Below are 27,818 nucleotides of genomic sequence, written 5' to 3'. Positions count from 1 at the left end.
GTATTCTGTCACCAACAATCTACCTTATTACCAAGGCCGGCTATTTCTGCCACTAGAGGAACTACAGAAACTTGTCATTTCTCATTACCACGACACCTTGATGGAAGGGCATCCTGGCATTGCAAAAACTGAAGCCAAAATCAAGAAACAGTTTCCGGGCCCACCTGGCGAAAAGATGTCAAGTTGTTTGTCATGTCTTGTGGCATTTGCGCTCAAAATAAAGGGGAAAAGAAAAAACCCGCTGGATTATTACAACCATTAGACATACCACCTACTCCTTGGCATACCTTGTCATTAGACTTTATCACGGATTTACCCCCGTGCAACGGTTATAACACCATTCTAGTTATTGTAGATCTTTTTTCTAAAATGGCCCATTTCATTCCTTTAAAAGGAATACCTTCAGCTTCAATCCTGGCCAAGGAGTTCGTTGAAAATGTTGTCCGCCTACATGGCTTTCCTTCCGTGTTAATTTCGGACCGGGGAAGTAGATTTATTTCACATTTTTGGAGGAAGTGCTGCCAGCTGGCACAAATTGATGTTAGGCTTTCAACCAGCCACCATCCCCAGACCGACGGTCAAACAGAGAGAACTAACCAGACTCTTGAGCAATACCTACGTTGTATGCTACATCAATCTGAGGGGGATTGGAAAGACATTCTTTGGATCGCCGAGTATGCATACAATAATTCTGTACACTCAGGAACTAAACAAAGCCCTTTTTTTACCATATATGGTCACCATCCTCGAGCCTCAGATTTAGATTCTCCCCAGCATTTAGAGATGCCCGCGGTGGACCATCTCCACGTTGTTATCACACAAGCCTTTAAAGAGGCGACTGCACATTTACAAAAGGCTAAGGATAAATACAAGAAGGATGCTCATCAACACAGGAGTGAAGCACCGCAATACCAAGTAGGGGACCAAGTATGGTTAGCCACCAAGTACTTACCACTCAAGGGAACACAGACTTTTAACCCCAGGTATTTGGGACCTTATTCTATTAAGGCTATAATTAACCCAGTGGCCGTCAAGTTGGACCTGCCTGGTCATATGCGTGTTCATCCTGTTTTTCACGTGTCTCTTTTGAAGCCTGTGCAACCAGGAACTAGGCTAACCACCCCACCTGAACCTATCCTCATAGACGGAGAACCCGAATTCGAAGTCAAGAATATCTTGGACTCTAAAAGGGTGAGATCAAAAGTCTTCTATCTCATTGATTGGAAAGGTTATGGTCCACAAGAAAGATCTTGGGAGCCTAGTAACCATGTGCATGCACCTCAATTAGTGAAAAGGTTCCACCAAGAATTTCCAGACAAACCTAGGCAGAGAGGGAGAACAGCTTTAGGAGGGGCCTTGAGGGGGAGTGCTGTCACGATGCCTGCCCCCAGAAAGCCAGACCAGGCCCAGCAACCCCGGAAGCAGGCATCATGCCACTTGAAGCATGCCCAAAAACCCCAGTTAGGGGCTATTTGGCTACAGTCCTGGCGCCTATGGCGCCAGGCTCATAAGAATAAAGTCAGTCCTGGCGACATGGGCGCCAGGCTCATTACAGAAAACTTACCTGATGCAGACCATGCTGCATACCTACCTGATGCAGACCATGCTGCACAAAGCCACAAGCCAAATGAGGCTTAGAGGGACTATTTTACCTCAGGGACTCCTTTCCTTTCGGGTGGGGCTGTGGAAGAATACTTACCTGGAACTTCTCCAAGGCTATTTAAGCCACACCCGCACAGCCACACGTGCTTCGCGTTAATCTGCGTGCTGTAGCGTAACGCTCACCGTGTCTTCAGCAGCTCCAGTCTTCAGCCACGCCCGCTTTAGCCCTGGAGCACCTGGAACAAGAAAAGGAGAAGGAGAAGAGATCAGAACAAAACCCTTACCTGAATCCTTGATCCAGCACATCGTCGATCTGGAAGAGAGAAGCCTTCACAGTGCCTCGCAGCGCCGCGCTGAACTCACCATCCGGGGCTGCATTCCTTTACTCCATCGCAAACTCAGCATCTCCAGGCCATTCTTCAACACCTGGGGGAAACGAGAACAAATAGGTGAGCAAGGGCAATACAAACCACCCCCAAAGACTTACCTGATTACCACAGGGGGGTACTCACCTCATTTCGGGTCAGCGCAGTTAATTCTGCATCATCGCTGTACCCCGGCCCCAAAGGGGAGAACCACAATAGACTTACCAGGATCTTACCAATTGCCACTTGGAACTCTTCTAGTGGTTTAAATATGCAACCTGCAAGTAATCTGGCAGAGTGAAGATCAGACTTTTGAACTCTTACGAACGATTGGACTTCAGAGTCAATACTGGAACTCGCCAATTCCTCCACGCCAGTGAAGTAACTGGTCGTCTACACGCCCCTGCTCTCGACGCAGGATGGAGAGCTCATCTTTCCAAATCATCAGGTGAGATTAAGAGGGGACTTCAGGAGTGTTCTGTGGGCAGACAAGGGGAGTGGGAAGGCGGGTTAACGCTCAGATAATGGGAGGTTAATTCCCCTTCTCCATTGCAGAAAGATATTCGTACGAGTCCAACAAATGAAACTAAGTGGGTCTGTCCAGTCTGTCATCTCGGCTCTACGTGTTACTCTGGTGGAAGCAACAGCGGGCCAGTCCAGATCGATGCCCCCGTGGGAATCAGGTGAGCGTAACAGTAGGTTTGTTTTGCAAATTAAAAGATTTATTTTACAAATTAAACAATATATATATATGTCACACTTTTATAATTAATATTTGATCGCACACTTACGAATATGACAGTGATCAACAATGGATAATATTACACTAGCACACTTTTGTAATCACTTAGGAGTTGATATAGAAAATCATTTGTGGTTTCAAGGAAAAACAATGATGGAAAGAATGCAGACAGAAATAAACTGATCTGGTTTCAACAAGAGAGAATATAATCACTTTTCCCCTTGTGGCAATTCACTCCCCCCTATGCAATATAAAGAGATGGAAGGAAAGCACACAGTTTTCAGGAATACAATCAACATGCGATACAGATTCAGTTCAAATTCTAGTAATCTTGGAGCAACCGGTATGCTTTTAAAACATGCAGAAATATTTTGAATGTGATTTGTACTGAAATGAAAATATGCTAAAAATGATTTTAATTCCCTATAGGCGATTCAGGGTAGGTGACAGCTACTTTGAATTAGTTCAGGTCAACACTATCAGTGATTCATGAGGGATTATTAGGTTGAAAACGGATTTCAGCAATGCAAAGCAAAATCAGCTATTTTTCTACAAGTGGTGAAGTGAGCTAGTTGATCGGTTTAGGGCTTGTTGTAAAGCTGAGATTCATAGCTTTAAAATGAAAGTTAAATCTCGTTCCTAGCACATACGGATCAAAAGTTTTTTTGTGGAGGTGGTTTCTCGAAATTAAAGTAAACTTCAGAATGACAAAATGCCACTTTTACAGGGTTAAAATCAGAGAATGGACACACGATTTCTATGATGCAGTTCTGGACAGGTTAAAATGGTTTGAATCAGATTATTTTATACTAAGAGATTGGTTCTGGCACAGTTTTCAGGATACTCACTCCTACTCTTGGAAGGAATGGCCCTCCGTCACAGATCTGGTCAACAGGTTTAGCTGCGGTTCTCTCGCCACGGACGGTCTCTGGTACCGGTTCTGCTCACAGCGATCTGGGTCAGCTCTGCTCTGCTGGTCTGGATCTCTGGTTCTGGCAAAAGTTCTTGGCACTGCACAGCGGTCTGGTCTGGATACAGCACTGCTTTCTGGGTTCTGGCATAGGGTTCTAGCCAGAATCAAACAGCACAGCCCGGCTGGTGAAGAGCCAGGTCGCAAAAGATTTTAAGGCCTGCTAAAAAGGATTCAGCTTGTAGTTCAGGCCTCTCTGCTTTAAAGTTCTGGAGTCTAAGTAGTGGATGGTCCTTCTTGATATTGTCTGGACTGGCAGAGTGCTTTGCAAGAAATCAGTTTGAAATGGAAAATGAATGTGTCCTGCCTGTCCAAAGCAGTCTCTTTTTATGTGTTTTAAAAGTGGGTTGGTCGGCTGATTTTCTATGCCCAACCCTCTGAGGATCCTGATAGGCTATCGAATTTTCTGTCCTGTGACTGGAGAACGGAGTAGTGAGTTAGGATGAGTCAGAGTGATGCTATTTTTATGGCTGGCTGAAGTCCCTCCCCTTTGCATTTACTTAGAAAAACGATTTTTCATAACCACACATGCTTCCCAGATACACAGGTTGTTGAAATTACATGTACACATTGCAAATGAATTAAGGTACATTCTTGCCCAACTCTGAGCTTGGGTTCAGAAATGACAACTTATTTTCATTTTTAGTGGGTTTTGCCATATTGGACTTTTACCCAAATTTACACAGAGGTACACCCCCTCTTTGGGCACATTAAAGTAAATTACTATGTCTCTAGCATAAACACAGTGTCTACAATATTTATAATTCCCGGGGTTTTGCCTCAGAACATCACAGAGCGACCAGCTGAGTCTTGAACCGTGAGTAAAATTGTCATTTTAAAAATCTCAAAATTGTACATTTCTGTCATCTGGTTACAATTAGTTATCAGTATTCTTATAAAACATATATTTGCTTTCAATTCAATTCACAAAAGTGTCTGGGTCCGCCCCCAGAAGCTTGGTGAGTCAGATGGTCACATGGCCTGTTTCCTGCCAGAGCACTGTTTACAGTTACACCTCAAAACAGCATATTCTATTCAATTGAAAGAGTCTATTGTGTTGTGTCCTGCAGGCTTCAGGGAAGTCCCCTCCCTCCCAATCAACAGGGTCATGTGATATCCTGGGCTGTTGCTGGGAAGGGCAGGTGTGAATGTTTTCCATGGAGAGGCAAGTCTTTTGAACTTTTAATTACATAAGACCACCTTCTGATCAATCAACAGTTCTGCAAGACGGCTCTCCTGTCAGGATTTATAGAGCGCCAGCGCCGGTCAGTGGTGTGCAATGGTACTGCACCCATTTTCTTTTTGACAGCTGTTCTTTAATTTAAAAGGGGAATTTGGCTTGACAGTTATGATCCTTGCTGACAATGTTTTGATGGGGATCCTTGCAGTAGAGTGATGTGGAACACCCCACAAGAAGGTTGAATCTTTATAGTGGTCTTGTGGGCCATGATTTCAGCAAATTTTGACACCAATGAAACAAATTTTTGAATAGCTCTGTGTGCAACCAAAGGATGGGTCTGGGAATTGTCAAAAGTGGATGGTGGTTTATCTGTCAGGTTTTCACTGCGCTTTTTCTGGTGGGCAGCATTGCTTTTTATGCTATCAGCAAAGCACAGTGATGTTGTAGGGCTCGGATGCGTGGTTGAAAACATCCCACAAGAGAGAGAGAGAGACCAAAGAATGGATGATCAGGTTCACTGAACAACCTCAATGCAAGGCCCCCAGAAAGATATAGAGGACACATGACTGGTCAATCCCCGTCTTGAACCTTTTAAAGGGTGGGGTGTTGAGTTAGGCATTCCCATGCAATTCCCATAAATGCAACCAGTTTTAATTAAGGTGGTGTTGATATGGATCTCAATCCATCTGCCTATTTTCTAAAACCCATTCGGGCCTAGTGATTATATTGACAGACCCCATGTTTCTGGGCACAGCTCTGACTCCATGACACTCAGAGAGAGGAAGTTCTGTTTCTTTGTCATAACCATTGTCCCTCGCCAGTCTTATTGGACCCATATAGTATTTGAACTTAACGGCTTTCCTTACCTGCTCTGATCCACTGACCTCATCCTGCACTGCAGGTGAAAGGCTCTGCATCGACGGGTTAACTGCTTCAGCCCATCCAGTCTTGGAGGGGGAGCATTCATATACCTATGATGACAGTACTCTGGACCTTCCAGCCTGAGAGATGGAAGGCTATGTACCTATGTGTTCATTTCAGGGGAATATTTTGTTTTGAGAAGTTCTCTGCTATACTATGTTAAAAACACTGTTTTTGTGTAGCACATCCTGTTGGTTTTTTCCCCGGCTCAAAGTTCTGTGATAATAGGTGTTATTTTTATCCACTGTAATAGATATTCAGTTTATAGACCTCAAATTGGCCAAGGGCTGAGTTGCACTTGCTTGGCTTTGTGTGTTCTCTATGCTAAAAACAAATGTCTGAGGCAAGTACTTAACTCACCAAGCTAGTTTATAAGTTTAATAACCAGAAACCATCCTTTGTGCATATTTCTCCTCATTGAATCCTTAAATGACCATCCTTCTGATAGACTCATTTTCCAGTCTCTGGAGAGAATGCTGTGACTGTTTCTTTTGCAAATGACAGATTCGGTTTGCCTGCAAAATCCCATCCTTCCTAAGGTCAGCAGATTCGCCAGCCATGTGAACACATAGAACCCACTTTTTCTGCATGCAGCAGCACGGCTCATCAAAGGACTCTGCAAATTCAACCACATCACTCGACCCTCAAAGACCTGCACTGGCTACTGCTGTAAACCTGAATCATCAAATCCTGTTGCATCTTCTATAAAGTTGTCGCCCTGAAGTCCCCAAGCTGCCACACTGAGGAACTCAGAATCTCCGGAGGCCTACAATTCACCAGAAGTAAGGATATGTTCAGACTTTAACTACGTTGGTGCAGGAAGGAAAGAACCAGAAGACAGGCCTTCTCCGTCTATGCCCCAAGATTATGGAACCTCCTCTCCATCAACATCAGACTTGCCCCATTGCTTCTACAGATCGGCAAAGAGCTCAAGACTTTCCTCGTCAAGGAATGGCTCCTCCCTAACCCCTAGATCCACACACCCTCCACTCCCCACCCTACCTCCAGACCTATGGATCCCCCATATGGTCTCTGTTCTCTCTCCCTTGTCCTCTTCTCCCATTAATGGTGACCCCCGGTGGGAGGCTCTCCTGGCCCCCGGTGGCAGGTCCTCCTGGCCCCATTCCACTCCTCCAAGACCATCATTAATGTCTACTTAAATGGCACCATCTTGGTCCAGGGCCATCAGGCCAACCTCCTTCTTTTTGATGAACACTGCCAGTGCCATATCAACCTCCTTTCCTCTCCTGCTATCCCTTCTTTCCCGATCTGGCTCCTTTGCCGCCTCCATCCTCTTGCACCTCTACGGCACCCTTTGCTGCTTCTCTGGCCACCCTGTTGCCTCCTTCCTCCGCCACCTCTCTGACACCCTCTTCCTCCTCCCTGGCTACTTTGCCTTATCCTCCTTCCTCCTCTGCCCATACTCGGGCACCTCCAACACTTCCGCAGGGCGTACCTCTGACCTGTACCCCTCCACAGAAGTCCTTCAAAGGGGGCAACCTTCTCCACATCACTACCCTCAACTCTTGTTCAGCTGTCAAACACTCCTCTGACATCTGCTGTCTCCTGGAAGAACTCTACTTGGATGTACTCTGTCTCACTGAGACTTGGTTCACGGCCAGCTCTGTCACGAGCTTTGACACACTCCTTCCTGATGGCTACAAGATCCTTGCTGAACCCAGAACCAACCATCCCATTGGGGGTGTAGCCTTGATCTTCCCGGAGTGGATCCCTGCTTCTATCATTCATATGCAGGACTACTCCTCCTTTGAATGCCTGGCCTGCAGACTCTCTATCTCTCTCGGCCTCTCTCTCACTCTGGCTACTGTCTACAGGCCGCCTGGCCAGGTCGCCCTCTTCCTCTCTGAGTGGGCTGACCTCTCCTCCTCGCCTCTGTCTCACCTTCTCCTCAGAGACCTGAACATCAACCTGGATGCTACTTGCCCTTCTTCAGGACTCTTTTGCAACCTCTCGGACTCTCGCTCTCTCTCTCTATTCCTCCCTCTGGCCCGACTCACTGTACAGGGCACACGTGGATGTTCTGATCTCCTCAGACATCCCCTTCTCTAACCCTCTCACCACTCCTCTCTCCTGGAATGATCACTTTCTCCTTTCCTCCCACCTCTCTCTCTCTACCACTCGGGGCAAGCCGACTCCAGCACTGCCACTTACGGGCTCGGTCATCCGACTCATGAAGCGCGTGTCAGTTGAGGCTTTCCCCGCTACTTTCGCTCCTCCTTCCGCACCTTTGGCTGACTCACACCCTGACACAGCCCTGTCTAACCTTCATCTCCAACACTCTTGATGTCTTTTCCCCTGTCATGAGGATCCGTTTGAAGCCCAAATCCAAGTGCAACTCTTTGTACGATTCCAAACTTGTCACCCTTAAACACAAGTGTAGGGTGCCCTAGAGGAAGTGGAGGGCATCAGGCGCACCCCCTGACAAACTGGCCTTCCGCATGCACCAAAGGCAATACAGACTCTGTCCTCACTAAGAAGAGAGCCCACATCCAAGCTCATGTCTCTGTGGCATCTAACAACTCAACCAAAACTCTTCAAAATCTGTAAGGAGCTGGCCAATCCTGCTGCAGTCTCTACCTCTCCTGTTCCCTCCCAGGCCCCTCTGCATGGCCTTGGCTTTTCATTTCATCACTAAAACTATGGACATCCTGTCCACCCTTCCTCTATCTCCTCCTCCTCCTGTTTCTCCTCCTCCACTCCTGCCCGCCTGTGGCCCTGTCTCTTCCTCCTTTCTCCTCCTCTCCATTGTTCACCCCAGACAATGTTTCTAGACAAGTCCGATCTATGAAAGTCTCATCAATCAGGTTCTCCCCAGCTCATCCAGAACCATCAAGGGCCACATTGACACCCTTGCTCCATCCTTGGCCAATTTCTGCAATCACTCCTTTGCCACTGGAGCTTTCCCCTCACCCTTGTGCACCCCCTTCTAAAGAAGCCCTCTGCCAATCCTTCGTCTCCGTCTATCGCCCGATCTCCATCACTTCTTTCCTGGGCAAACTCTTGGAAAAGCTGTCCATTTCCTAGCCCAATCTGCACACTGAATCTGTTGGTTTTCTCCACGACCACCAGTCTGGCTTCAGAGCAGCCAGAAGCACGGAAACTGCTCTCCTGAACATCAGTGAAGACCTGCTCTCTAACCTTCGTTCTGTCCTCATTCTCCTTGACCTTTCTTCTGCTTTTGATATGGTCAACCATGCCATAACCTGGGTATCACTGATCAGGCGCTGGCCAGGCTGATCTCCTTTCTCACTGACCGACCCTCTCAGGTCCAACTGGTGTCTTTCCTCTCTTCTATCTCTCTCTCTGCTTGTGGTGTTCCCCAGAAGTCTAACCTTTCTCAACCACTACCTGGCACCTCTTTCCCACCGCATTGCTACTTTCTGCTCCAACCTTCAGTGTTATGCGGATGACACCTAGCTCTCTTTCAGGCTCCCCTCAGCTGCCTCTTCCCCTTCTCTCATACCAGACTGTCTGGCCACAATTCAGGAATGGTGTGCCGCTAATGATCTCTGCCTTAATGCCAGTAAGACTGGGTCCTCTGCATTGAAACACCAGCTCCCTCTTTCCTCTCTCACTGTGGCCGCCCACTCGGAGCCCACCTCCTGCTCCTACTTTTCAGGCTAAGAACCTTGGTGTCATCTTCGACTCCACCCTCCTTCTCTCCTCACATCTGTGACATCTCTAAGAAGTCAAACTATCAGCTGCACCTCCTCAGAGGTATTCTTCCTTTCCTCACTTTCCCCCAGAAGGTCACTGTCTCCAGAGCTCTGGTCCTCTCTAGGTTGGACTCCTGCAACCACCTCTTTTTAAATCTGCCTGGCTCTACTCTCTGACCTCTACAACTTATCTAGAACAGGACTGCGAGACTTGTCTTTGGCCTCAAGCCCAGGGATCGTATCTCTCTAGCTCTGAAATCTCTTCACTGGCTCCCTGTGGTGGCAAGGATCAAGTTCAAGACCCTTTGCATCGTCAGCAAGGCTTCTTGGGGCCTGGGACCGCCCTATCTCCAGCTCTCGTTTCCTAAACATCTCCCTTCCTGAGATCTCCGCTCATCCACTTCCAACTCTCTGAGGGTCAGACGCTTTTCCAAACAGAGAGTTGGGGGCAGATCTTTCTTCGTCAGGGACCTTCCTCTGGGACAGTCTCCCTGCCTCTCTCAAACTTGAGCAGAACCACCTCCGGTTCCAGAAGCAACTCAAGACCTTCCGTTTCGCTTCCGCTTTCTATCTTCCTCTCCCCTGATGATGTCCCGACTGCTCCACGCACTGGTCACCTGGCTAGATTCTGAACTCTGGCCCAGGGACCTGCATGTTCAGTTGCCCTCACACTACCGCCAGCACTTTAGGGTCTGTATCTGAAACCTTGCAGTCCCTTCTCTCTGCACTTATGAGCCACCCACTGGCTGCACTTATTGAGTTACCTGCCCTTCTCCCCTTGCCCCCTCAGCACTTCTCCCCTTCCACTTCCCTGCACTTGCATAATCTGACACAAGGCCTAGTAAGATCGTTGTTTTTTGTCCTCCCTCTGTTCCCCCACTTGTCTTGTCGCGCCTAGAAACACTCGTGTACAGGTGTGTTATAAATGCCATATTATCATATAATTTCTGAGACTCAGTGATCTGCTCCTCACTGTTCCCTCCCCTGGTTGCTTGTTTATCCCTTGCTGTCAATTGCATGCCCTCCCCTGTTCTTTTTCCCCACTCTATGCTTCCCTCACTGAGATTTGATAATAATTTTTAAAACCTTGAAACAGCATAGAGTGTGTGTTTTTTAGGCCATCTGTGAAACGTGATGTCAGAAGTGGGATCCTTCAGACCACAATATAAAGTTCACCCGGCGCCAAAAGAAATGTGCCGGATCTTGTGCCGGACTAAGAGTGCCTCAGTCCCTACCAGTGCAACACCAAGAGCCGTGGGATAGGATCTGTATGCAGATACTGAGGTGATCAGTGTTAGTGAGAATTCTCCAAATGTGCTAATTTCCCTTACCTTTTGAGACCCCCAGCAACTTTGCTGGATTTCTAGGATTTAAATTTTTACCTGGGAAGAATGTGAGCCTTTTTTTCCCACTCTTCCATGTATTTTGTGTGTGTTTTACTTTTGTGTTCTTTGGTTATGGAGTTTTAAACAACTCCAGTGGCATCATCTTTTTCTTTGTGTCACACAGCACCTTCAGTGCAGTGGCACAGGGGTGTCTTTTCAGACTCCCCAAAGGTTTAAATACCTTCCCTGAGAATGACTACTGTCTCTCAGGGCATGTAAAGTTACATTGACTTTACTAGTCTCTTTAAATTTACTGACCCAGCACACGCTATCTTATTATAGAGTAATGCTGGATAGAGTGCTGGAGGGGTTGCTTAGCTTCCCCTGAGTGGAAATGTTACCTTTTCCTATTTTAAATGGCTGGTGGCAGTGGTTTAGATCAACTACCGTGATTTTTCGCGACCGCTAACAACGGTAGCTCAAAATCAGGGGTGGCCATGTTTTTCAATATGGCGCCCCAGACCTATCTATAAAAATAGACTCCGGTCATCTTTTTTCGCCATTTCTTTTAGGAAAAGTCCTTCTTGTGTTTGTCTCTGTGTGCCATACCAGGTTAGGTCCCTTTGTTCGTGCCCTTTGGCGGGCTTCTGTGCTGAAGCCCTCCTCTGGTGCCAGAGTGTCTGGGGTGGACAGGATGTGAGGGAGGTGCCCGAAACTCCCTGTGCTTAGTCTCCTAGCAATTGCCTGAAACTCAGACGACAGAGAAGCCCTTCAAGGTTAACTTCTTCCCTTGAGTTTGGTGGGAACAACCAACTTGCACGCCACCTAGACACTGTCCTATTCTGGTCGAATTTTCTTCAGAGTGCTGTTGAAAAAAGGATAGCCAGAGGGAAGGAAACCAGGGGGACTTTAAGGCACTCACACCTTAAACCAATGTCTTGCTACAGCTTTTAGCCTCTTCCCTGGGGAGTGCAGGAACCTCCCGACATCCTCCTTCTTGTCCCCATAACTGAAGCACAGGAACAGCGAGATCAGCTTGAACTGCCAGGAACAACTAGCCTCAGCTACAGCTTTCTTCATTTAAAAGGTACTGTGCAAACGCGGTCCGGAAATCTTTTCCACCATCGAGAAAGTGTGTGAAACTTTCCTCAACTACGAAGGCTTGTCCTTCCCTAAACATTTGTCAAACTTTTCGCCTAGCCAAATCCTTAAATTGTAACGCTCACCTGATTCCCGTAGAGGCGCCGGTCTTGACTGGGCGTATACCGTATCTTCAAAGGTGATGTGTAACACACGGCTGGCTCTTTGGGCTGGACCTCTGTGCACTGTATGTCTGACTCGAAGGGTAAGATGTCTGCAGATAGAAAATATGGGATTAAGGAACTGGGATATTGAATGTCTCTCTCTTCTTCCCTTTCTCTTCTCCTGTAGAACCCCAAAGGTTAACGCTCTCACCTTAGGTAAGTGAACGCCGTGCTCTCCATCTGCCTCGGGGCAGGGTGCTGTAACCAGTTTCTTCACTGGATAAGGGGAGCAGGCCTCTTGACTTCAGAGGACTGCTGTCCGTCGTTTACTGCACGAACGGTAAGTTTCGAGTAATTCTAATGTCTTTAAAGTCTTTAGTAATGATGTTTCTTGTTTTGCAGGGTTCCGGCGATGGCCGATGACGGGCTGAAGTGAGTTGAAGATGGAGCCCGTGTGATGAATAGAAGCGCCTGGAAGCACATAAGTAAGCGCTTGTTGCCTGCTTCACGATGCGCTCTAACTGTCTTTTTATTTTGCAGGTACAAGTTCGAAACGGCTGCAGGGTGCCGGAATACCCACTGGGTTAGATGTGGAAAGGAGTAATGGCACGTGAGTATTAAAGTTCCCCAATGTCTTTAAACGCACCTTGTTTTGTCTTTCAGATGCGGGATGCAGCGCCGAAGGCCTCCGGAGCGTGCGAAGAGTTGGTAAGCTTTTGTCTTTCAGATGCCGGGATGCAGTGTGAAGACCTCCGGAGCGCACAAAGAGTAGGTAAGCCTTTGTCTTTCAGATGCCGGAATGCAGCGCGAGGCGTTGGTGACAGCGGATGGACCAGGTAAGTGAAGAGCTGTCACTGAAGACCGTAATGCTAACCTGTTCTTTCTTGTCTTTATAGGTGTTGCTGAAGACTGGATTCAGGATGGTAAGCCTTTTTCCTTAGGTCCAGGATCAGATGCAGAAGACACGATGAGCGTTCTGCTGCAGAGGATGCAGAATAACGCAAAGCAATATTCATCCATCGGGTGTGGTTTAAATAGCCTCCTGTAGTGCTTAGGTGTCTCCTTCCACAGCCACGCCTAGGTAAGAAAAGAGTTCCTGCTTTCCAGAAGAGTTCCAGTGTTCTGAATCTAGGGAGTGGCTCCTGCCCCACCCAACAGGAAAAGTAGTTCCAAACAGAAGAGGATCAGAGGCTCAACTGGCAGGCAAGTAAGCAGCATGGTCTGCTGCAGGTAAGTCCACCCAAGCATTATGAGCCCGGCGCTTCCAGCGCTGGGACTGGGCATATTTATGAGCCTGGTGCCACTGGCGCCAAGACTGGGTCCAAAAGGTCCCAATTGGGACTGGTTGGCACTCGGAACCTGGGTTATGGATCTGCTTCCAAGGGAGTTGGGAAAACCCTGACCTTTTGGAAGCAGAGATCATGACAGTACCCCCCCTCAAGGCCCCTCCCAAACCGGGCTTCTCCGGGGGTCTTGGCTTGTCAGGAAATGTTCGGTGAAATCTTTTGTTTAGGCGAGGAGCGTGGACATATTCAGCAGGTTCCCAGGATCTCTCTTGGGGGCCGTAGCCTTTCCAGTCAATTAGGTAAAATAGTTTAGATTTGGAGATTTTGGAGTCCAGAATGCTTTTGACTTCAAACTCGAGTTCTCCATCAACTAGGATAGGTTTTGGAGATTTAGTTAGTCGGGTTTGAGGTTGCACGGGTTTTAATAGAGAGACGTGGAAGACCGGATGTATCTTCATGTGCGGGGGCAAGTCCAACTTGACCGCTACTGGGTTTACTATGGTAGTGATGGAATAGGGACCAAGGTATCTTGGGTTGAATGTGCGTGGCCCTTTTAGAGGTAGATATTTGGTGGATAACCAGACTTGATCCCCTACTTGATATTGAGGGGCTTCCTTCCGATGTTGATCTGCTCCTTTCTTGTATTGTTCTTTAGCCCTTTGAAGGTGAGAAACAGCTTCCTTAAAGGCTTGGGTGATTGTAGAATGCAGGTAGTCTACTGCTGGTGTTTCAAGATCTTGGAGGGGATCCAACTCCGAGGTTCGAGGGTGACTGCCGTACAAAAGAAAAAACAGGGTTTTCCCAGTCCCCGAATGGACAGAGTTATTGTAGGCATATTCGGCTATCCAAAGGATGTCTTTCCAAGTTTTTTCAGTTTGTTGCAGCATGCAGCGTAAATACTGTTCCAGAGTTTGATTGGTCCTCTCGGTTTGTCCGTCGGTCTGAGGGTGGTGACTGGTCGATAGTCTCACATCAATTTGAGCCGACCGACAGCAACTTCGCCGAAAATGAGAAATAAATTGACTACCTCGATCCGAAATTAGAACCAAAGGAAAACCGTGCAGTCGGACGATGTTTTCGAGAAATTCTCGGGCCAGAGTTGCTGCTGTTGGCAAGCCTTTGAGCGGAATGAAATGCGCCATCTTGGAGAATAAGTCCACGATTACTAGAATCGTATTGTATCCGGAGCATGGAGGTAGATCGGTGATGAAGTCCATAGAAAGCGTATGCCAAGGGCGAGGTGGGATGTCAATAGGGCGTAAGAGGCCTGCTGGTCTTTCCTTTTGACTCTTGTTTTGGGCGCATACTCCACAGGACATTATAAAGTCTCTGATATCTTTTTTCCAAGACGGCCACCAGAAGTAGCGCTTGATCTTTTCTGAGGTCTTGGCCATACCGGGATGTCCTTCCATTAAAGAATCGTGATAACAAGAGATTACTTTTTTCTGTTAATCTGTGCTGGGTAGGTATAATCGTTCTTGGAAATACAATAAGTTGTCCTTTACTGCAAAGTCCTTTCCCTGCAGATGCCAATTCTGTATGTCTGCTGGAGTTACAAGTTGCCTGGCTTTATCCTTAACTTCCCCTATGGATTCTGTGGCGATTACACCCAGAATTCTTTGTTCGGGAATGATTGGTACAGGTTTAGGGTTGATCAAGTGTTCTTCCACTCCCATCCGAGAAAGGGCATCAGCTTTACCGTTCTTTGTACCAGGTCGATAGGTAATTATGAAGTCAAACTCGGCAAAGAATAATGCCCAACGGAGTTGTCTAGAGGATTGGGCTTTTGCGGTTTTCAAATATTGCAGGTTTCGGTGATCCGTAATCACAGTAACGGTGTGTCGGGCCCCCAGCAGATAATGCCGCCAAGCCTTAAAGGCAGACTTGATAGCCAGAAGTTCCTTGTCAGTAATCGTGTAATTGATTTCAGGAGGCGAGAATTTGCGGGACCAAAATGCCACGGGATGCAACTGATTGGTTACCGGGTCCTTTTGTGATAGAACTGCCCCCATGGCAAGGCTTGAAGCATCAGTTTCCACGATGTAGGGGAGTTCGGGGTGAGGGTGTTTTAAGATTGGTGCAGAGATAAATTTAGTCTTCAAATCCTGGAAAGCTTGTTCCGCCTCGGTAGACCATTCAAAACGTTTGTTTTTCTTTAACAAGGCAGTGATGGGCTGGACTGTTCGAGAGAATTCGGGGATAAACCTGCGGTAAAAGTTAGCGAAGCCTAACATGCTTTGCACACCTTTTACGGAGGATGGTGATGGCCATTTGAGAACTGCATCGACCTTCTTTGAATCCATACGCACTCCGCCAGGTGATAATATGAATCCCAAGAATTCAACTTCAGTCACGTTGAAAACACATTTTTCCAACTTAGTGAAAAGTTTGTGTTGACGCAATCTTTCGAGGACCATTTTCACGTGTTTCCGATGTTCAGATTCCGATGAAGAATAAACGAGGATGTCGTCAATGTAAACAACAACACACACATCTATGAGCTCTCTGAGGACATCGTTCATAAAATATTGAAAGGCGGCCGGGGCATTGCAAAGTCCGAAGGGCATGACCTGATATTCAAATAGCCCATACATGGTGCGGAAGGCCGTCTTCCATTCATCGCCCTCTTTTACTCGTACCAAGTGGTAAGCTCCTCTAAGATCCAGCTTTGTATATATGCATGCTTTTCTGACTTGGTCCAGGAGTTCAGGGATCAAAGGTAACGGATATCTATTCTTAACGGTGATCTGGTTCAGGGAGCGATAATCTATACAAGTTCTAAGGTCTCCTTCCTTTTTTGGAACGAAGAACAAAGCTGAAGAAGCAGGGGACTTGGAAGGACGAATAAACCCATTTGCCAGGTATTGATCCAGGTATTGTCGAAGGTGAATGTTCTCAGGCTCGGTGAGGGCATAAATTCTACTACAAGGAGGAGTAGATCCAGGTATCAGGTCTATCTGGCAGTCATAAGACCTATGAGGAGGTAGAGAGTTAGCCTGATCCTTCCGGAAAACATCTTGGTATTCTAGGTATTCGGGAGGTAACTGGGGAGTCTCTGAAGAAATTGCTGCCAGTGCAACACCAGGTGGAGGGTGACAAGTAGAGACACATTCTGGAAACTGGACCGTTCTTGCTCGCCAATCGATCAGAGGATTGTGTTTCTCTAACCAAGGTATTCCTAGAATAATCTGAAACTGAGGGGCCTTGATCACATCGAACACGATCTTCTCATGGTGTCCATCTTGACTTACTAGCGTCACCTCTTGAGTGGTATGCGTTACTGGCCCGGAGGCTATCTCCGTACCATCCACCGTAGTAATGACGTCCTTTACATCCTTGGGACAAAGAGTTAGATTCATCCTCAAAACCATTTCATGATCCACATAATTGCCGATGGCACCGCTGTCGACGTAAGCTTCAATTGCATGTAATCGATCCGGATTATCAGGGCTAATGAGGACCATAGGTATCACAAAATGCGAGGTCACGGAACTGGTTTTCACGCTCGGCAACAGGACCTCTATTCTTGTCGGGCAAGGTCGTTTCCCTGCTCAGAGTTTGTAACTTTGGTAACTGCAGCTCCTACTGCCTTCTTGGCAGGTTTCACCGGACAGTCTCGAAGAAAGTGCCCTGAGTTTCCGCAATAGAGGCATAATTGCAACTGTTTTCTCCTTTCCCGCTCCTTTTGTGTTAGAGGACCTTTCAGACCCCCTATTTACATGGGTTCCCCGGAGTCTACTCCTTTGGAAGGAGTTGGCGGTTTGGAAAATACTTGAGCATCAAACTTGGAACGATCGGCCTTCCTGTTCTGCAGTCTGTGATCTATTTGAACGACTAAGTCTATATAGTCCGAACAATCTTGTGGGGGATTCACTACTTGGGCTAACACATCTTTGAGCTCTCCACGTAGACCTCTATAAAACAGCGTAATCCTTTTGTCCTCAGGCCATTGAGTTTCCACTATCAGTCTGTTGAAAGACGCAATATAAGCCAAAAGGTCTTGATTACCTTGTCGCAACGAAAGAAGCTCATTGTCCAAGGCCTGCCCCTGTGAATGTCTTGCGAACAGTTTTTCCATACTGAGCTGAAAAGCTTGAAAATCATGGAGGACCGGATCATCTTGATTTACTAGAGGGATCGACCAGTCTGCCGCATTGCCACTAAGGTACGAAAGCACGAAAGCTACTTTAGCTTGATCAGTTGGAAAGGCTGCTGGCCGGCATAAGAAATGCAACCGGCACTGATCGATAAATACTGCAAACCTCTTTGGGTCACCAGAAAATCGTTCGGGCGGAGCCAGAGGTACATTCCCAGGTAGGTTGATCTGCACTGGATTCATAGAGGATGTAGAAGGAAGATTTCCCCCAGATGCGGGTAACGGGGTCTGTCCGGCTTGTGACTGTAGCAATTGTCTAGCGAGATCATCTGTTCGCTCCTTGGAAATAATCAGTTCCCTTCTTAGAGCGTTCGTTTCCTGACGGGCTGCATGCACTTCTGCCCTTAGTTCCCCAAGTAACTGGGCTAGCTGGTCGGTATCCGAGGTTTCCATAGCGCCTGGACGGGAGTTTTGTGGTAGGCTTTGCGTTCTGTAACGCTCACCTGATTCCCATAGAGGCGCCGGGCTTGACTGGGCGTATACCGTATCTTCAAAGGTGATGTGTAACACACGGCTGGCTCTTTGGGCTGGACCTCTGTGCACTGTATGTCTGACTCGAAGGGTAAGATGTCTGCAGATAGAAAATATGGGATTAAGGAACTGGGATATTGAATGTCTCTCTCTTCTTCCCTTTCTCTTCTCCTGTAGAACCCCAAAGGTTAACGCTCTCACCTTAGGTAAGTGAACGCCGTGCTCTCCATCTGCCTCGGGGCAGGGTGCTGTAACCAGTTTCTTCACTGGATAAGGGGAGCAGGCCTCTTGACTTCAGAGGACTGCTGTCCGTCGTTTACTGCACGAACGGTAAGTTTCGAGTAATTCTAATGTCTTTAAAGTCTTTAGTAATGATGTTTCTTGTTTTGCAGGGTTCCGGCGATGGCCGATGACGGGCTGAAGTGAGTTGAAGATGGAGCCCGTGTGATGAATAGAAGCGCCTGGAAGCACGTAAGTAAGCGCTTGTTGCCTGCTTCACGATGCGCTCTAACTGTCTTTTTATTTTGCAGGTACAAGTTCGGAGCGGCTGCAGGGTGCCGGAAAACCCACTGGGTTAGATGTGGAAAGGAGTAATGGCACGTGAGTATTAAAGTTCCCCAATGTCTTTAAACGCACCTTGTTTTGTCTTTCAGATGCGGGATGCAGCGCCGAAGGCCTCCGGAGCGTGCGAAGAGTTGGTAAGCTTTTGTCTTTCAGATGCCGGAATGCAGTGTGAAGACCTCCGGAGCGCACGAAGAGTAGGTAAGCCTTTGTCTTTCAGATGCCGGAATGCAGCGCGAGGCGTTGCTGACAGCCGATGGACCAGGTAAGTGAAGAGCTGTCACTGAAGACCGTAATGCTAACCTGTTCTTTCTTGTCTTTATAGGTGTTGCTGAAGACTGGATTCAGGATGGTAAGCCTTTTTCCTTAGGCCCAGGATCAGATGCAGAAGACACGATGAGCGTTCTGCTGCAGAGGATGCAGAATAACGCAAAGCAAGATTCATCCATCGGGTGTGGTTTAAATAGCCTCCTGTAGTGCTTAGGTGTCTCCTTCCACAGCCACGCCTAGGTAAGAAAAGAGTTCCTGCTTTCCAGAAGAGTTCCAGTGTTCTGAATCTAGGGAGTGGCTCCTGCCCCACCCAACAGGAAAAGTAGTTCCAAACAGAAGAGGATCAGAGGCTCAACTGGCAGGCAAGTAAGCAGCATGGTCTGCTGCAGGTAAGTCCACCCAAGCATTATGAGCCCGGCGCTTCCAGCGCTGGGACTGGGCATATTTATGAGCCTGGTGCCACTGGCGCCAGGACTGGGTCCAAAAGGTCCCAATTGGGACTGGTTGGCACTCGGAACCTGGGTTATGGATCTGCTTCCAAGGGAGTTGGGAAAACCCTGACCTTTTGGAAGCAGAGATCATGACAAAAATCTGTGGCAAAGACTTAACCGTTACATACCAGAACTGTACTATCCTATACAAAAGACTCTGAACCATTGACTTTGGGCCAGGCCTATTGAGAAGAATTGCTGGTTGTATTTAACTTGAACCCTTTGCCCTGCCTATGATTGTGTTCGGGCTGTCTATTCTTATAACCTTGTCTTTTTCCTCCCTTGCAAAGTATCTAAAGTGCCATTTTGCTCACACTTCATTTTTGAGCTAAACATGTTTAGTTACTTACCAGTTGGATTTTTGTGGTGTATTAGTGTGTGATATTGAGCTGCTTGTGCTAGTGTAATGTTTTTATAAATGATTGAGTAAATAAATGTATATTCTTTTACTGAGAAACCTTGAGTAATTGGTTACTTGAATCACTGTATTGGTTGGTCCTTTGTATAACTTGTTCTACTGCTCACTTAAACTCTTGAGATAAGTCTGGCTGCTCAAACCATCGCCATCACTTTACTGTGTAGTACAGGCTTGCACCAAAGGTGAAATTGTGCTTACACTTGTAGTCCTCATTACCTGTAGTGTTCCCAAAGGGTACTGCAGGTGATTCTGCCTAACAATCATTGCATCCTGGGGAAAGGTTCTAGTCAAAACAGGTCTCAGGGTGGAAGTAGCTTGTAAAACCTTAGTTTCCGAAGCAGAGAGCCGAAACCGGAAGACCCCCCACCCTATTTCATTGATACAGCTCCTTTACCAAGTGAATGTGAATACAAAGGGGGATGGTGCAAATTATTATCAGCTCTTGGTACTGGCGCAATTCTGGATGGTTGTTATGGAGGTAGCCCACCCCAATCTGGCAGCTGAACATATGTGCCTATAAAAGACACAGAAAAACATTAAGTATATTGTATTAGCCTGGTATGTATGCCCAGTTCAACCAATTCTACATGGTCTGCTCCATAAGTCAGAAGACCATGCTTGTTAACGTACTTAGGGCCCCCTCCAATCATTGCCTATCATTGAAATTCCATTCTGTCAGAGAAGCATGGGCATTTTGGCCCCCCTTGAGTCCTGAACTGGGAACAAATACATCCTTGTAATCCTAGATTACACTACCAGATAGCCAGAGGCCTTTCCATTCTTCATCCTGGTCGTCCTCCTAATGAAAATACTTACTAACTAAGGCAGCATTTTATGTCTAAGCTGGTGGGTGAAATGAAATGCCTCATTGAGATTTAGACCCTGTGAACGTCTATGTACTCCTCAGACCGATGGGCTGATGGAGAAATTATACCAGATTCTGAAGCGCATCTTGAAACGGTTGCTTGCCGAGAATGGAAATAACTGGAAGGATGAATTCCATGGGTTCTTTTAGTTGTTAGAAATATACCATATTCACCCACAACATTCTCTCCTTTTGAGTTGGTGTTTGGCTGGAACCCAAGAGATGTGCTGGATATCATGAGAGAAGAGTGGGAAGGGCTTGGGAGACAACAGACCAGTGATCACTGCATGGTACAAAACACCCAGGAGTAAAACGGAAACTGTATGAAGCCTTGTCAAATCTAATATTCAAAGAGCCCATGCATGCCAGGAAAAAGCATATAATAGAGAATCCACGCTACGCACCTTTCAAGTTGGAGACAAAGTCATAGTATTATTCCCCACCACTCAGAACAAGTTACTGGTTAGGTGGCATGAGCCATATTTCATCACATATACCATGTCTCACTTCACATATGAAGTCCAGAGGCTGATAGAGGAAAACCATGTGAACTCTATCATTTCAATAAGCTGAAATCATGGTGCATAAACAGCAACACACAGCTCCTGGCTCTCTAAGAGCACAATACCCATACAACTCCCTTACCAACTCAAGTTCATGGGTTCACCGTTCCTCCTAGTCTCCCTACATCCAGCCACAAAGAACTGGTAGAATTTCTAGGGAGATAGCACTGATGTGTTGTCCCCAAAGCCAGGGAAGGTGCAAAGGGTGATGCACAAGATCCAAACACCAGCCAGAAGAGTGACCACATTGAACCACTATCGACTACCTGAGGTTAGGAAGAAAATTGTTAAGGAAGAACTGTGGAAAATGCTGCACCTAAGCATAATCGGGAGATCCTATACTGTGAGTAGTCCTGTTCAGTTGTCCTGAAACCAAAATCTGGCAATAGCTGGAGGTTTTGTATCAATTTTTGAAGGTTGAATGAAAGGATCTATGGGATTATCTCAGGGGGGAGGTGGGGGTGTTTAATACTGAAACTGCAAATACAGAATTGTTTTTTCTTTTCTTACATTTCCATGCATTTAAATGCAGGGGGAGACCCCCCACAGCCTTACCCATAAATTATGTATTACCCCAACCCACCCCGCACACATAATTGAGTAGAAATGTGCAGTTAAAAATTCAGCATTTTCGGCAGCAAAATTATGGGGTGATAGATACCAAATGAAATATCCAAGTTCGGTGCATAGCCCATGCCCCGGAAAGACACACTGGTTGAGGCTATAGGAAATGCAAAGTTCATGTAAACGCTGACCTTACAAAGATGCCAAACGAAAGCTGCCGTTTTCAACACTGGGCAGCTTGTTCAATTCAGTGCAATTCATGGTCCTACTATTTGGCTTCCAAGGGTCATCCAATACATTCCAGCGGCTAAAGTAATTAATCTTTGCCCTTCACCCTTCGCATGAGTACATCTGGACTGCATGTCCTATATATATATATATCATGACTTGGGCAGATCATCAAAGACACCTGACGGGGATCTGCGAACAACTGAGAAAGGCCCACCTCATGATAAAGCCAACAAACTGTCACATTGTCGGGGCTGGCTGGAGTAGATGGTTAGTAACCAGAAAGAGTATGTCCATAGAATTAACATTGTGGTTGCCCAAGTCACGATGGAGATAAAGAAACTTAATCTGATTGGTTTAAGGAACAATGATATGTTTGATTTGTCTGATTGGTGGAAAGGATAATGGGTTGGATTCCTGGGAGGTGAGCAAGATTCTAAACTGCCTTTCATCCATAGTAATTCAGTGGCTGGTTGTACATTAGTTAAGCTCCTTAAGTAAGGCCTTTCAGAGTTCAGAAGATTTACTAAAGAAGTAAAAAAAATCGAATGCTGTGCCAGAGTGAACAAGAAGACATCAGGTGGGATTGTTCCTTTTAAAAGTTTAAAGACTTTCACAGTGACTTTCTATTTTCTCATGAGGAACTTAAAGTGTTAAGAAGTTATTTAAAGTTTACTGAGCGAAAACGTTTATACAGTTTTAAGACTATAAGAAAACAAGTGTACAGACTGTGCGCGCAAGTTTAAATGTTGTTAGCCGTGTGAAAAGTGTTTCAATACAGTTTAATGTGCGCGCAAGTCCTAGCAATGTCGTTATGGGAGCGCGCGGGTATGGAGAGCGATAGTGCGCGTGTCCTAATGAATAGAGCGCAAGATCATTTTTAGCGCGTGCACAATTTTCACGTGATTGACGTTGTAATAGCGCGTGTTCGATAGAGTGTGAGTCCATATGAACTGAGCGCGAGTTGTTTTTCAGTGCATGCACAGGTTTTCATTTTAGTAGCGCTACGTACAAATCGCGTGCGTGTGTTTTGTGAAGGTGCGCGTGAGATTTTTCAGCGCAAGGACAGTTTTCACGTCTTGTGGTTTTGCGTGTTAATCGCATGAGTGCAAGGAGCGAGTACGTGTTTTCAAAACGCACGCCAAGAAACTAACTATACGTACGTACGTACATACGTACGTACGTACGTACGTACGTACAAAAGAAAAATTCACACGCAGAAGGAGCAGCAGCATTCAAGAAAGTTTAAGAGTTTCTATTTAAATGTAGTTTTCATGCAAATGGGAATTCTATACTTCAAAGAAAGACTGCATTTCTCAAACGAATTTAAAACTCAAACCTTTTAGAGTTAAATGAAATTTAAAAGCAAAGAAGAATATCTAAATCTGTAAGGTGTTTGCAAGAGTCATTTACTCTAGGGATCTAAAGAGACTTGAATGGCTAGTGGCAATATGTACTAAAGCAGCACAACAGTTTACAAGATATTCAATACAGATAATTAACCTCTAACTCTTAAACAGAGGTTTAAGAGGTAAAGAAGATAGAGTATGTTTAAAAATAATTTAAGAAAGGAAATTTACACTAATGCATAAGTAACCAAGTATATTTATTTACTACAGATACCAGAGCCTACCAGAAGGTTGCAGGGCAGCAGTGTCTCATTTGTTATTTTCTCCAAATTCCCCTTTCCCTTTCTTGCGGTTCTCAGCTCAGCTTTTACTTTAGGGTTGAGAAGTGAACTCCTGGTGAGGGTCTGTGGGGCCAGCATCAGCTCCTGTGGAATTCAGTCAAGCCGGACCCTGACACACATGGCCTAGCCATCTGTCACATACCTTGGCTTCCAAATGTTGCCCCAACACAGCAATGGGGATGCTGTTCAGAGTGTCCCATAGCTCCTAACCAAGGGGTATTCTGGGGATTATCTATTCTACTGTAGATTCATTCTCTCTCATATTCTATCTCTCATTCTCTCTCGCATGCTCTGTCTCTTTCCTTCTCTACTATACTGTTTGCTCTTGCTATTGAATCCCTTCCAACCATTATTAGGGAAAAGTATATTCATAGGGGCCTGATGCTGCTGATATGGTACTTTTCATTAACAATTCCCAAACTAATTTGGAGTCCATTCTTTTAGAGGTTCATACTTTTTCATAATACTCAGGCCCCAAGATTAACAATACTAAGTCAGCAATGTCCCCTCCGATCAGTGCTGTTGGACCTGTTATGGCTTGATTTGTCTTAGATGGTTGCAAGACAAGGTTTAGCTATGTGGGCATTGAGGTGATGAGTGACCCAGGGTTATTGTTGACAGTCAACTTTGGTAATGCATTAGACACATTTAGGGCTCAGGTGTTAAAATGTAGACACCTCCCCCTGTTGCTTTTAGGTTCATTTCCTTGGTCAAAATGGTTGTGCCCCTATATTCCTTCCTGCTTTTTCCAGTATGGCTGTGGTCCTCCCAATTCACGCTTTATCAAACTCGGGTGCATCTGAGCAGGCAAGAGAGCACATATTAATTTGAAGGCACTTGTGCCTCCCCAAACATATTATTTAGCATGTTGGTTCTCTGAACAGTGGGAACGCGGTATACAGCGTTTATATTGAATCCCTTATATTGAATGCCCATTTCTCGAATTTTTGATCTTAAAAACCTTTATAGTGAATGCATTTAGGGGTGCAGTAAAGGGTTAAATATTTTCAGGAAACGTTCGGGTGGGTTTTTAGGGGTTGAAAACGGGGGTTTGAGCCCGCACCTCCCCCACCCCCAAAGTGCATATTCGAGATATAGGCCTTCAATATAAAATATTTCGATATAAAGACATGTAACTTGGGAACGCCTGCACATTAGTGTTGCAGGGGCTTTGATCACTCCAGCATGCCTTAGTTAAGTTGTGCTTAAGGGACTGTCACACCCTAAATGGTAAATTGAAGATTTTTGGCACCACTTGGAAAGCTTGGCATAGATTAGTTGTGAGACTGGGAATCGCAAGTTTATATTCTCCTTTGCTTACAATTGTGAGAATTAATGGAGTACCAATAACATTTTAGAATTGTGGGTCTTAATGTAGTTCTGATCAGAGACATGTTTTCAAAGGGCAAATTGATCTCACTAGAGGCCTTAAAGGAGATGCTTATATTATAGACTTCGTAATACAATACAAAAAAATCCTCACAACCATCTCATCACAACTAGTCCCGTTTTGGCCATTGCATGATGCGATACTCGCACAAGGAGATGGTAATTAGTCACCTCCTTATACACTAACATGATTACACTGATTCCTCCTGTTGGAGAACACTGCAGGAAGACATGGGAAATATGTTTGTATGTATCTCTGGAGGATGAACAGTGGCCATACATATGTGCGCAAATAAAAGTTGTCTTTTTAGTGGTAAATTTAAGTGCATACATTTTAAGTATATTCATCAATTGCACTCAACCATTCTGTCCACAGGTTTCACATCAATGCAGACAATGGCCGCAGTGTCACACACATTTTTTCCGTGTCGCTTGGCAATTTAGAGCTATTGCGCATTTCTAGGAGATATTTGAACTGAGCTGTTAAGTATTGGCTATATATATTACCCCAACACCACTATTCAGTGGTTAAGATATGCCAAGGAGGTCCTCAATAGCCTAGGAATGCTGGCTGGCCTATTGCTGCTGTTTGCATGTAGAAGAATGGCTATGTCCTGAGGTACACATGCAGTCTTTCTGGCTTCAGGATGCTGCACATTGTTACGATTGTCAAAGTACATGTGTTAGGTCCCTGACTCTTTCCCCCAGACCTAAGGACATTTGGGCTCCCTACAGAACCTCTTTGTTATCCAGTGGTAGCAGTGAATCCCCAAGGGATAGCAGGGTTGAGATATAGAATGACAATGCCCGAACAACATAATAGATGCTTGGTAATTATGCTTAATGATATGGGCCAATGGCTATACAGAGAAGTGATATTCTAGAACAGTAAGGTTGATCTGCTGACGGTGGTATCTATGTGTACAACAATATTTGATGTAAGATGTCACCATGTTTCTTTTGTTTGTCTTTTGTTGTTTTGGAAATATTAGAGATAATTTAAAAAAACACACTTTCATTCGGCTTGATGCAATAACCATTCGCCCAGTGCATCATTGTCATTCTGGGTAGATGTTAAGTCTCAGTACATGTCCCTCTTTCTGACGTTAGACAGACTCATTTTGTTTATAGGCCACCCAGAGATGCCACATCATTTAGGCTACAGTTAGATAGCCTGTGGAAGAAATTCAGACCAACCTCTCTGTAACTAGTTAGATCTGTGTGGTGTCCTAGACCTCATGTGTTTTTGACATGAGAATTCACAGGCATATCATAAATCAGTTCCCTGAGTTTAGCTATAATTCTGGTCAAGATGTAAAGCAGAGATCATTAAAGAAAAATCATCATACAAAAGATTGTAATCCTCTCTTATTTTACTTCTGAGCAAGTGTTTTCTCTATTTGGGGCAAGTGCATTAAATCTAAAGGCCATGTCCCTATACCTGGTTTAATCCTTTTCTTCTTGTGTCTCAATATTGTACTTATAGTACATGCCACCACTTAAAGGATCCACTTTGCTTTTTCATTTAGAATTGAACTAATAAAGTAAGTGGTGCAGGGCAAAACCATCTGGGGAGTAATGTGTATGCCTATGTTTATCATGAGTCCTATTCTGTGTGCCACCTCTTAGCAAACACTGATGACTTTCCTGCTTGAACACATCATGTTTCGGAGGTTAGCTTGTGGGCTGGCATAGTACTAATAGCCTTCCTTTTCTTTTATTCCTACCCTAACTACTCATTGGTATATAGTAGACTCTAAACAGTGTTTTTGAAACTTTAAACTTGACATTTTAATGTTGCATATAGTTTATGTAATACTACCCCTATGTGAACTACATTCTTTAGGTCTGCTCAGCTGGCAGCAGTGAAGCTCCTGGGAGAGTCTCTAGAAGAAGAAGATGATTCAGACAAGGAATTAGATGAGGAGGATCCCAGCTTTTTCTATAGGCACGGTGTAGAAGGAAGTACTGATAACAAGGATGATTTAAACCTGACGACTGAGGAGAAAAAGGAGGCACGAGGTATGTTTTCCCAATGTAATTTGTTATTTTGATCAATAGCTTTATTATCGCCCAAACTGGTTATCCGACATTGGATCCTCTGCTTGTTTTAACATGCTGTGAAATCATGAAACTCTTGGAGCAATTAAGTTGTTTATTTATTTTGAAGATTTATGAAGTTAAAGGGCGTTCATTAATGTCCTCAAGCTTGTAAAGGCTTCACTCCCATATTTGCTGTCATAGAATCCTTTTACAAATGCTACAGAAAGATATCAATCTCTTAACTTTCAAGAGCCTATTCATTTTTTCTCCATTTTGGCAGATATTCACATCTTTATTGTGACTGATGTGACATTTGTATGCCTTTTAAATTAATAAGGGCAGCCCATCTTGAATTAACTCTAATTTCAATCCAACTACAAAGTGGAGATGTTTTTATGAGTTGTTACATTTTGATTGTACCAATACTATATATACCAATCTTAAACAAAACGTATATACAGTTATCCAGACAGATGTCTAATAGCAGAGAATATTCTTTGGTTGAAAAATCTATTCTCTGGTATTTTTCTCTAAGCTTTGGTACAGCTTGGAGAACAAACTTGATGCAAGTGAGGGCTTCGTATTGTTTGTTGCATAAACCTTAAAGCCTTTTGTATTTAATATTCAAATGTATTGATACAATTATAGGCCACCCATTGTGTAACATACAGGCATTAAAGCAGAGAACTGTTTCGCCTCTCTGCGCTTCCTCAGGGCTTTAGTTCATACGTTATGGAAAAATCATGAGCAAGAATTTCTGTGAAATTGTTAACCACTAAACTGACAAATGTAAGAGC

General features: G+C 45.3%; 1 protein-coding gene across 2 annotated transcripts in view; it reads left to right on the top strand.

Moving 5' to 3' along the window:
- The window catches only part of ANKRD42 (ankyrin repeat domain 42), a 617,667-nt gene that overhangs the window by 418,652 nt on the left and 171,197 nt on the right, over positions 1–27,818 (top strand). For both annotated transcript variants that reach the window (XM_069639864.1, XM_069639863.1), the window contains one exon: positions 26,825–27,000. In XM_069639864.1, the coding sequence (XP_069495965.1) occupies positions 26,825–27,000 (176 nt within the window). The remainder of the gene's footprint in view (positions 1–26,824; positions 27,001–27,818) is intronic.

This window comes from Ambystoma mexicanum, chromosome 7q, assembly GCF_040938575.1.
Source record: "Ambystoma mexicanum isolate Mex_15411 chromosome 7q, UKY_AmexF1_1, whole genome shotgun sequence".
NCBI classification, from domain to species: domain Eukaryota; kingdom Metazoa; phylum Chordata; class Amphibia; order Caudata; family Ambystomatidae; genus Ambystoma; species Ambystoma mexicanum.
The sequence above is the reverse complement of the archived record's forward strand: the minus strand, read 5'-3'. Positions and strand labels throughout refer to the sequence as shown.